This window comes from Hermetia illucens, chromosome 4 (assembly GCF_905115235.1).
Source record: "Hermetia illucens chromosome 4, iHerIll2.2.curated.20191125, whole genome shotgun sequence".
NCBI classification, from domain to species: Eukaryota; Metazoa; Arthropoda; class Insecta; order Diptera; family Stratiomyidae; genus Hermetia; species Hermetia illucens.
This window is the reverse complement of record NC_051852.1, coordinates 143,094,108-143,106,216: the sequence shown is the minus strand read 5'-3', so window position 1 is coordinate 143,106,216 and position 12,109 is coordinate 143,094,108. Positions and strand designations below refer to the sequence as shown.

At 42.0% G+C, this 12,109-nt stretch overlaps 1 protein-coding gene across 1 annotated transcript; it reads right to left on the bottom strand.

Annotated features, from left to right (window-relative positions):
• Positions 1-6,611: 6,611 nt before the first annotated feature.
• On the bottom strand, positions 6,612-7,375 carry LOC119654115 (odorant receptor 33b-like). Its single transcript, XM_038059277.1, has 3 exons — positions 7,212-7,375; positions 6,794-7,154; positions 6,612-6,734 (listed from the first exon to the last, which is right to left on the bottom strand). The coding sequence occupies exons 1-3, from the start codon at positions 7,373-7,375 to the stop codon at positions 6,684-6,686; spliced, it is 576 nt and encodes a 191-aa protein (XP_037915205.1). The 3' UTR covers positions 6,612-6,683.
• Positions 7,376-12,109: the final 4,734 nt, after the last annotated feature.

Sequence of the window (12,109 nt, the reverse complement as noted above, 5' to 3'; positions counted from 1 at the left end):
TCTTCGTCTCCTTTGGAAAATGAAAATCCACATTACGAACCCTCCCACATACTCGCACTCTTGCGTCTTGAACAAACAGTTTTCTTCACGCTTGCTTTCTCACCAAACGACAAATATTTATCTTACATTTCCCGTAAAATCTAAAACTTCTTTTAAATTCCAAACATAAAATTCCACTTTATACCTTCCGACATGATACATAGATGCAAGCAACAGTACAATCCTCATGACGACGGTCTCAAGTCCTCGGAACATTGAATATCAAAGGACTATAAAAGTTTCCAATAATTGACCTATGAAAATAAACTCTGAACATTCCGGCGCGGTTGATGTTTACTGCAAACGCTTTGGAAAACCGGGGGTGGGGGGAAACGTCGTGGCGAAGAATGTTTCCTTAGAAATTTTATTTCTTCCTGACATAAAGATCTGACATGATGTCACAAGCTCAGGAGAAAGGACTCAATATCATGTTTAGATTCTCACAATAACTCCTAAAGTCGATTTTCATATGTCTCATCGTAAGCCAAAGGATATGCATCGAATTTCATAGATGACCCCAAGGATAAACACGATATTGACGTTGACTGGAAATGTTGGGTGGAGTTTTCTTACGTTGATTCAGCTTTTCCATTGAATATTGAATTTTTATTTTCACGATCTAGGGAGATTGGTGTTTGGAAATGATTTGCTATAAATTTGTTGGTAAAGGACAAGAAATGCTGCAATGAAACTGGGGAATAAAAAATTCAGCTTGTACCATTTTATGTGGTCAGCTTAGCGGTTTATTACATACACTTTAAATGTAGTAATGTAGCGTTGATTAAATAAAGCGAATAATTGTGAATTCTTATCTACACCTGGGAAAAGTTATCACTTCCTAGAGAGGAGCCGGAAGTGTCCAAGAAACTTTGAATGGTCAAAATAAAAGATGCAGATGTAATAGGTTTATTTCACAAATAATTTAGGAGAAATTTGTATTCTTCCCAGAAGTCACAGCTTGAAATGCCACGTACTACAATGGGCTAAAATCTGCAAGACATGTCAAGTCCAAAGTGCAGTTGATCAAAGCTCCGTGTTTTACCCCTACTTCGTGTTACCAATGAAGTTGTTTAAGCTGATAGATCCTTCCAAATTACAATTTAGGTTTGACTACAAAAAAAAGACAATATCTAATATCTTGTTTAAGCTGCCTAAGCAGGAGGGCTTAGTAGATTTCAATGAACCATTACGTTTTCTTTAAAACGCTTCCCTATACCAATGATATTTGATAGTGTTAACGTACTTGGTCTAGTATCGACGTAAGTTCTCATTGGTTATGGCCCATAAAGGCAAGAAGACAGTACCCCGCACCTTTAAGAGCCTTCAGCAAAATAAACATAGCCCTTAATTTATAGTTCCTTCCCCGAGAATAGCGGTCACGGCATTTAGCTTGTAAATTATTTTGCAGCAAAATGTTTTCTTTTAAGAAACAAATTGAATTCTTTAACAAAAACTTTTTCATGTTAAATTCCACAAGTAATTCGAAACTTTTAATGTGTCATCACTAGCAGACATGGCCAACCTCACACGATTATTCAGTGCGAAATAGCTCCGCTCTATCTAACCGGCCTCGTGGATGGCCGCGCCCTCTCTAGGGCCCTGGTATTGCTCCGTCACAACACTCCGTCCTCAGCTGAAATCTAGGGGATTCGGCGCGCGAATACATGGCAAGGCTACTTGCGGACGTCAAAACGAACGCGGCGCTCTCGCCTCCTTCCAGTTCCGTCTGTTTGAAAGAATAGTTTCTTCTCTGGGATCTTCGACATCGACAAACACGGCCAGAGTGTCATCTTGTTGGAGACATGCCAAAAAAGTTGGGTCTACCAGTTGCTGCTTGGGGGTTTGATACGCTTGGACAGTATCTGAAGACCTCACAACCTACCGCTAATCTTTGGTTTTAGGGCCATACAGGAGAATGTTAAGTAGTGCCTGGTGGTGAGGGGCTTTGGACAGAAAATGACGGTAGAAAATTGGCTATCGTTTGCGCCTTATTTGGCTCGGGTTGAATTCCGTCAAAAGTGATAGAATGGCTTATAAATTTCACCTGCTTCTGGCGAAATTTGCATTTGTCATCATTGGGAATTAGATTATTTTCAAGGAGACGATGAAAAATGACAGGAAAAGTTTGGTGTGTTTACCAGCATTGAGACTCTGCCGTCTGCCATTATGGCAAGCTTGGAGGCGATTGACAAGTGATCAAAGGCTGCCCAATGCTCTTAATGCTGCCTGATTATTGTGGTAGGTTACAATGCATGTGCCCTTCAACCGCCCGTCAAGTTGCTGCTATTAAGATCCCATACATTTCAGCCTGAAAAACCACTGAATATAATCCCAAGGGAACAGCCTAAATCTCACTTTTTAAGCCATCGGTGTAGAAGACGTCAGTATATTCTGACACGCATTCCTCAGGGACTTCCCGGTTTTCTCTACGTTCCAAGATAACGTCATATTTTCTACCAAAGGGACTTATGGGAATCCAAGAGCTGCTGGAAGGCATTGTGAAAACTAGATTCAGTTCTCCCAATAACCCTTCCAATTCTTTGTGTGCCCCCACTTCCTTTGTTTTCTCATTAATTTAGGCAAATTAGTCTATGAGCTGTTCACGTTGCATTGTGAAAAAATAAATCCAGGGACCGGAAACTGAGTAATGCATTTGCCTGAATTCTTTGAAATTAAATAGTCTTCCCCAGAATTAAGTATAAAGACCATCTTTACCTTCTGCCAAGAGGCAGGCACGTAGCATAACGCAAGATATTTCGAAAAATATTTCTTAGAAGTTCCTCTAGGTACTTTATACCCTCCTTTAGCATCGCTGGATAGATGCCATTCATACCAGGTGCTTCGTAGTGTCCAAAGGACAGTATGTCGCTTCCACCTTTTCATTGATAACACCCGCTCTCGCAGTGTCCCAACTCTCCTTGCAACACTCTCGTGTTGAATGGTTTGCGGAAATCACCAACTCTATGCTCTCCCGGATGGTATCCAAGAGGCTTTACATAGACTCAACACTGGAGTTCGTCAAAGTTTCATCTGGTTTTCTAAGAGAGTCCACCATGGCCGACTTATGATTATTAAGGATTCTGCAAAGCCTGAAAGCCTTCCACCTTCCAGTTCCTCACAGTATGCTCAAACCGAGTCTCGTTTTGAACATTTTACGAAACTCTTATATTCACTCTGTGAGTTCCGGAAGTTTAACCGGTATTCATTCTTGTTGGCTTAGCAAGCACTATCCAGAAGTCATCTGATTTCCTGAGTCTTTGCACTTCCTGGTTCCACAATGGAACCATTCTCATTCCTTCAAAGCATCCTAGATTTGTCCGATTAACAGTTTCCAATTGGTCTTCTATCCGTCACCGTCAGGCATTTTTTAAAAATTATTTGGTCTTCTATTTCCGAAGGAGTCCTTACTCGCCTAGGGTGCTTCACTTTGATGCCCAGAAGTTCTTTCAACTTTGTCCAATCCACTTTCCTAGAATGTCGTCATTGTGTTGCAGGATTCTCGCTTGCAATAGCCAGACTAAATTCTAAGTAACGGTGATATAAGAGTGAGACTTCAGCGCTTGCTAGTCTTTAATTAACTCCAACAACTTTGGAGTGCAGATTACTAGGTCAATTACTTAACTTCTTCTAGGCCCCAGAAACGTTGGGGGGCCCTTTAAGTTCACGGTCATCAGACGAGTTGAAGTAATAAAACCAAACAGTTTCCCTCCTTTTGGATTGCATTTGCTACTGTCCCAACAAATGCTGCGCGTTCGAGTCACAACCTACTAATAGCTCAAGGTCACTTGAATCTGCGTATAATACCAGATCCCTTATTAAGGGTAAGTAAGCAGAGGCAACTGTAACGTTTCTCCCCATCTCAATTAACTTGGTATTGTAAGTTGACCGCAATTAGGTTCTGGAGACAGAATTGTCTCAGCATAGTTGCCTCTAACAGTAATCTGTACGCAGGCTCTCGGTCTCAAGGATCTCTCATCGAAGGAAATCTTAGCCTTCTTAACTGATCCAATACCATCATCATCATCATCAACGGTGCAACAACACGTATTCGGGCTAGGCCAATTTTAATAAGAAACTCCAGACATTCCGGTTTTGCGCTGAAGTCCACCAATTCAATATCCCTAAAATCTGTCCAACGTCCCGGTTTACGCCATCGCTCCAACTCAAGCAGGGTTTGCTTTGTCTTCTTTTTCTACCGCAGGTATTACTCTAACAGACCCAACCACTGCAGCCTACTGAGCCGGATTTTATCTACAACTAGACGGTCGTGATATCGCTCATAGATTCCGTCGTTATGTAGGCTACGGAATCGTCCATCCTCATGTAGGGGGCCTAAAAATTCTCCAAAGGATTCTTCTCTCAAACGCGGAAAAGAGATCGAAATTCTGCTTGCTAGCAACCTAAGTCTCCCAGGAATTCATCCACTCCAGTCGATCTAATACTACACATTCTGCCCGTGGCTTTTGTACCAGAAATACATGAGGATATTCCTGTAGCTGTATCAGGCTTACTGCCAGCAGATGAGAAGGGACGTTAGCATGCTGCAGGTCAATTTGACTGACCTTTATGTTTGTAAACATACATGTAGTCTAATGTGGAAACCCCTGCTAACTGAAAAGTCTGTTGCGTCCAATGTTAATCTCACCGGATTTACCAGCTTGTACTCACCTTCTGCCAAAAACTCGCTTTCTTGGATTCAAACTGTGAATATCTGTGAATGTCGCTATACATTATGGTGCTAACAAGCCCAGGTCCTCATTCTCATGAAAATTCGCCTTCTTTCGTAAGGCCTTCCGCGACTGGAAGCAATAGCTACTGGGTACGGTTAAAGTTGAATAGAATCCCGAATCCCAAAATGTTAATACTGATTACCTCAAGAGTGATTTATGTACCGTTCTTGAAGTGATGGGAATGGGATGGGAAAATATCAGAAAATACAATTTAGCAATAAAAGGGGAATGCGAAAACCCAATCTTCCTCATTCGTTATCAAGGGCCCAATTGAGGATGCAATCACGACAGAATAGACACAGCATAAGTCAAAGACGCATTACATCAGAGTTCATCTCACCTATCACCATATTCGGATAAAAAAAATCAAAATGTTCTGTAGTCGGACGAAGAGATTGTCAGTTCACATGAACTTAGGGGAACTCGCTCTTCAGAACCTTCCACGGCAACTTCTCTCAGCTAAGGAGACCATATGCAAGAGGAGCAAATCCAGCGGCAAAGGGACACGGAGTCTCATTGTGTACCATTCGGGTAGGGAAGATATATGTATGTGGTTAGTGTATGGATGTATTGGTATGCCCATGTTCTAGATGGTTTTCTTATGTGTGTTTCCCCATCCTATTCCAGCAGGAAATGGATGCATCTAAAAGATTGATTTTGAGCGCATCTGCTTATTTCCTCCTCACTTCCTAGCAGAGCAAACATGGAAGAATTGCCGAAAATTTTGCGCATATTTACTTCCACCAACCTTCTTATAAAGGAGCTCCATTCGCTCAACGATTCCATTAAGATCCATTACCATTAATCGAAAATAAATTTTTAAGGAAGCACAAGGGTGTGGGAAGCCATAAGCGGCTGTCCAATATGTCAATGTGGGATGATATTGATAGGTAGAATGAATTGTGATTGTATTTGTAAGTATTTTTCCGCATAGAAGCTTTTTTCCATTTGAGTGACAAAAGAATTAATTATAATTCACACTTACTTCTATTGTTATGACAGACGCAGCCACGTACCTTCAGCAATTGCAGACATGTGCTCGCAACTACGTGGGCGCACAACAATGAATGCCATGAAATATACGACACGCGCAACTCCCATCGGGTTCGAAGATGTGCAATGATTTTTCGTCACCATAAAATTTTATAGAATGCTCTGGGAGGTGAATCTCCTGAATAGAGTCTCCATGCTTTCAGCATATAGTCGCACCTACAACACAAAACACAAAAACAACGAACTTCTGAGGTATGCTACCGAAGGAATGGAAGAAAGGTGTACTCTACAAGCTGGGATAGGAGCGACATTTAGGAACACTTGCTTCTTGGGGGAAAGCCGTGTGACCTAAAATTTAGAAGATGAAATCAAGCCTGTTTAGAGCTTTGTTGGAAGTAAAGTTGCGACATTGATGAACCGCTTTCTGACACTGCAGAACGAAATAGGGAACTATTTTCTACAGGTGTATTGTCATGGAATATTACGAACCTCAGGACCCATTTGTAATGAACGTAGAAGTTGGGATAACCACAATGATCACCTGAGATTGGCTATACTCAACCCCCGCCAGAGTTGAAGTTAAAATGTGTACTTTATACCTTACTTTTACTTTATACCCTTGAAGTTTAAATGTGTTAGATTCGAAGGTTATCCGACTATAGCAATCCCAAAAGAGTTTCCAAACGACGGAATTCCATATGACTTAGCTTTTAAGGGGATATTTAGAAGTTTTATTATTCTCTTCAATTATATTATTTTAGGTAATATTCCAGTTGATATTATTATTATATAAATAGTGTTGGTGATGTTCTCTAGATTTGATGCTCCCCACTTCTAAGAAATATGTGGAGGTAACTCATATTTGTGAAGATTGACGTTGTCAAGTACATATAGCACGTTTAAATGTAACCCCACGAGTATCTACCTTAATTGACTGGCGACAGTCAATAATGTATAAGATGTTTTCATTATCTGAAACACAAGAACCCAATCAAAAAGATCAATTCCAATTCATGTTTGAAAACTCTTACCGACGCGAACGTAGCCAATGTGACAGGAAACATTTTTCCTGCAGAAACCACTTTTGCCTTTTGTGTCATCTGCATGAAAATAATCATGGTCTTTTGAAACTCCTTCGATTGTTCATAGAAATTTGAGGAGTAAATTGCAGTTACGATCCCGTTCGTTTGTACCATAAAATCATTCGAATAGTAACAACATGGCAGGATTTCCAGAGCAGATGAAAAGGCTGAAACCAGAAGCATCGAAATTTGCGTAAAACTAAATGGGTAGAATATAGCAAACATTAGTTCCATAGCGACGGTGATGGCGGTACTCGCGAACTGGGTGAACATTGCGAAGGAGAGGTTGCTCTCTAATACATCAAACATCCTGAAATCAAGAGCTGTATAGTGTAGCGTTCTGTTATTTGGGTAACTAGTCACTCACTTCATTATAAGTCGATGATCCTCAATGCATTCCAAAAGTTCGCGACAGTTCTCTTCCTTTGTTTTCATCCTATTCCATCCAACACCCTGAATTCGTTCGATGACAATCTTAAGATGCGCATTCAGCATAATGAAATATAAAGGGCCGATTAGGTCGTTTGTCATGTTCTCCAGAGCGAGCCACATCATAGCGAAGTACTGAAAGCCCAAGGTTGCCCAATAGACCCGTTCAGACTGACGGTAATCATATGGTGTCCAGACGTAGAACATTAAATTTTGTCCTTTGGATAACGCAGCATTTAGAGTAGATGTTGTCACCACCAAAGAATACGCGACAGTAAAAACTAAAGAGACCCTCTGACAGAACAATATCCTCCTCTTTAAAAAGTCTATTTGGATAGTTGTGAGCTTCTTGGAATCAAGTTCTGCGAAAAGATCCATGACACCAACGAGCCGAGGGCGCATTTTTAGAAGAGTACCAAATTTTATGGTGCAAGATATCACGCTCACGTTCATCGGTAGATTAGTTAACAATTGCTCCATGGTGCTGATAAACAACACTTGGACGTTGAACATCATCAATGAGAAAATATTAACGAAAACTATCACTGCAACCGCGTGAAGGATCTTCCAAAAATTATATTGGGTGATGGGGTAATAAGCGTGCAACTTCGCGAAAAACCACATTCGGTCTAGGAAATGTTCCGTTTCTACTTTTCTTCCTGGAATGCCAACTTTCATGATTTGAATCTTTCAGACAGAAACTTTAAACTGAACTAAATGGTACGTCTAAATGGTCGCCTTTATAGCTCACATTTCTGAGGTGAACTCGACGTATATAACCATTCATCCTTTAGTAAATAACATGGGGAAGTTGCAGGCAGGACACTCGTTGCAATTAAATTTTTATAACCAATTTAAAAAAAGTGAGAGTTTCACCTAGGGTGGCAATTATAGCTGTTAGTTTTGGGTGGATTTGTTGCTTCAATAACTTCTCAGCCCAGCGTTGTGCCGCTTCCAAGAAAAGATAAATTATTTGTTGAGGTTTTTTTCAAAAACGCAATGCATTGCATAGGAAACATAAGAAAAGGCGTCAATACTTAAATGCCACAACATGTGTCATAATTATCTGTTTACTGCACTAATTACCCCATTGTGTAATGAATATCTAAAGATATGTATATTTTATATCAAGATATCAAATTAAGGAAAACAAAACTGAACTAAGAAATATCTTTAAGTTTTATTATTTAAGGATTTTTTTTATAAAGTCACCCCCTTACTGCCGCTCTTTTCCCAATGGAACGCCACAAATATTGCACCCCAGGATGGAGTTAGTCTTACCTGCCCCTCCCTTTGTCACGCGACTTCATTTACAACAGCGCTTCCCGGTTTTTTGTGCCTCGCAGAGCCATCATGTGATATTCCCTTGCAATCTTCCGCAAACATTTCCCCAATTAGTTTTTCCGATGCTGCTACGCTCCTCAATGTCTTGTCCAGATCCTCCTCATCTTACGTGAGTCTAGAAAAAATGAAGAACACATTCCCCGAGTACTTCCGAAAATTGCCCTAGCTGGTGTAGTCAGATGAACTGTCCGCTTTTAACCTATGCAAATATCTTTATTATTTGCCGTGCACCATGCCGTGAGATAGTATTTTACCTCTCGGTGTCATCTCTGTGTACGGGCCTTCATGTTGAGAATTACTCTGCGGGTCTATCGAACTTTTTCCGTTCGTTCTCCTCGTTGTTGTTGCTTAGTGATTCCTCCTTATCGACATTTTTCCGATCAAAGGAAGAATCAAATCCAAGATGGGTATAATATATAGAATGTCCAGTTATCGTATATGCTCCACCATCCAAGACCGTTCCGAAGGCAAATAATAATCGTTGGCGCAATAACTCATAATGGATCAGGGCCTTGAAGTGTGTTAAAGCTTCATTCACGATCGTAACGGTACACTACAGTGCACTCTAGGAGGCAATGTGGTCAGCATCGCGTTCTCCCGAGAACATTGTCCTAATTTGACTTAGGTACTCATTCACAGCTAAATCGGCTGGTATACTATATCCAGTCACGATAACAAATCCCTCTGCCACCAGTGAGATTTGAACCGTGACCGTCCGCTATGGTAGCCAAGCACTCTAACTACTTGAGCCATCCAAGCACAAAAACACGAACAAGTGGCTCAGACAGTACTGCTCCTCCCTCAACGATGTATGGGAGGGTGGCAAACTAATCCTGAAAAGGTGCTTCCTCTGGCTTCCAGAAGAAGAGCGTAATGATGCTGAGGTTCTGGAACAACTTGGTGCCGAGAACAACCTCAACACCTCCACCTGCATCCTGCTAGGCAGCAAAACAGGAGAGCGTGCCGATAGGCCGGAAACTTTCCTTACTATTGGCATTCCCGAACCCGATGTTAAGAAGGTTCGGTAACAATCGTGCTGCCGGGTTTACTATGGACGGGGGACCGTTACGTTACAAATCTCGGCTCCTAAAACCATTGAAGGGGTTGCGCAGCCCTCGGCATCTTCCCAAATAAATTTGCAGCATTGTAAAACGACGACGGCACTTATCAGTCGTCGGATTTATACCTGCAAGGCATTTACATACCTAATACATGGACCATGGGTTGTTGGTGGGATAGTCAGGGACCTAAACTTCCAATATGTTGACCTGTTGTATGGCAATAGAAGTGACCAACCTCGCTCCTGCAGGGTAACCTTAAAAGACTTCCAGGCAGATTTGTTTAACGACTTATGTGATGGCGATATCACGTCGACTAAACTACGCATGAAAATCAACAGACAGTTAAAGAGATACTACGGTGCTCTGCATATTTCTCCTGACGCAGAAGAAGTTCCCAGTGGAACATTCATCAGAGCTATCCAATATGCCAAAAGTGAAGGCGTAGGGGTAAAAGCAGGAGGTGATATCAACGCTCACCACATATGCTGGGGGAGTTCCAACATCAATGCGAGAGGATCGAGACTGTCGGAGTATCTGGTAGGAACGGATCTGCAGATCCTTAAATAGGAACCCACTTTCTTCAACGTGGTCAGGCGAGAGGTCATCGACATCACGGTCGCATCCCCACATATTGCGGCTCTCAATTCCACTACTAGAATTGAGAAAACAACCCAGATGATCACAACTAGCACGAAAGATGCTTTTGAACAAAGCTATCTACTTCAAATGCCAAAGAAAGGTAAAACACCATGGTGGAACTCAGACTTGGCAAAACAAAAGAGAACGACAAGGATGCTCCTCAATTGTGCTCTGAAGTGTGATTCAGCCGCTGACTGGAATCGCTATAAAGATGCGCAGAAGGCTCCAAAGAAAAGCATAAGATTGGCTGAACGATCATCATGGTGACGGTTCTACGAACTCTCCTGATGCAACCTCAATGCTGAAGCGGATTCCAGTTAAATGACGTAGCCAAAAGCTGGGTTATTGGGATCACAGAAAGCGATGAAGAAACGGTAGTTCATTTGCTTGAAATGCACTTCCCAGGCAGCATCCAAAATCTCATCTCGGGGTCGACAGGTGCATAAAGCGCTCAACCGAGAGACTGGAATCTGACATGCAAAGTAATATCACTGGAGTCAGTAAAAATGGGCATTTAACTCGTTCCATAGATACAAATCTGTAAGTCCAGATTGCATCTTTCCTGCGCTTGTAATCGAGAGAATGAATTCTCTGGGTCTACATATTCGGAATATATATCGTGCATGCCTAGCACATGCTTATATTCCAATTAACTAGCGTGATATGAAGGTGATAATTATTCCCAAACCCAAACCCAAACCGACTACTAGATCGGTTCATAAGGGATACACACATTCCTAAGTGGCCACTTCACCACCAGGTGACAAGCTGATTTCAGAAAAAGAATACGCCTAAGGCGCATTCATTGGCATTGAAAGTGCCTTCAATCATGCCTCATTCGAAGGAATTTGCGATGCGACGAGACAGAATGGAATCGAAAAGCCTTCGCAATGGACTCACAGTGAACTCTAGGAAGACTGGACAACTTATGTTCACTAGGAACGTCCGGTGGCGCAGCTGTACGCTACCCACCTTCGCAGGGGCGGAAATCTAGCTGGCACAAATAGTCAAGTATTTAGGAGTACATTTCGACCCCAAGTTAACCTCCCCACCCCCGCCATATCCAGGAACAACATCAGAAATTCTGCAAATTACTCTGGTGGTGTAGGCTTACAATAGGTAACACCTGGGGACTCTCACCAAACCGGATATATTGGATGCATACACCTGTAATAAAACCCATTTTGATATATGCATGCATCGTCTGGTGGCCGAGACTAATCTGCTAGCGCAAATTCAGAGGTTCGGTTGCCTAAGTGTTGCTGGAGCAATGAGTACTACGCCCACTGAAGCACTTGAAGCTATCCTAAATCTATCCGCCATTCACTTGGAGGTGAACCGAAAAGTAGCTAACCACGCATGTAGACTCGATACTATTGAAGCTTAGAAGGGCGGCCAGTCATACGGTCATGGAAATTCCTTGACCAGCATGCGATAACTCTGATACCAGTCGATCATATGGCTTCCAGATTCGCCATTGAAAGATATACACTGTCGTAATCACCAAAAGAGAAAGATGGTCGATAAATGGCCGTGAGTTTTTCCAGATTACAGTTTTAATAATCTTCACCGAAGGGTCAGTCATGGAGGTCGGATCGGGTGCAGGGTTGTTCTCTTATCTCTTAAGAAGTAGGACATGAGAACCCTAGTAGGGCTTTTAACAAGACACTGCTCCTTATACTATTATGTGGAAAAAGTTGGAATGGTGGTTTCGGCTATGTGCAGCCAATGTGAGCAGGAGGAGGAGGGGACCGCCCTGCACTTTATATGCAGGTACTCGGCCTCCCCAGAT

Excerpts from the sequence above, each read along its gene's own strand:
- LOC119654115 (XM_038059277.1), bottom strand. The coding sequence starts at position 7,375 with ATGACAAACGACCTAATCGGCCCTTTATATTTCATTATGCTGAATGCG. Across the intron at positions 7,155-7,211 it reads GATCATCGACTTATAATGAA|GATGTTTGATGTATTAGAGA; the intron begins GTGAGTGACTAG and ends TCTTGATTTCAG. Across the intron at positions 6,735-6,793 it reads CATTGGCTACGTTCGCGTCG|ATAATGAAAACATCTTATAC; the intron begins GTAAGAGTTTTC and ends CTTGTGTTTCAG.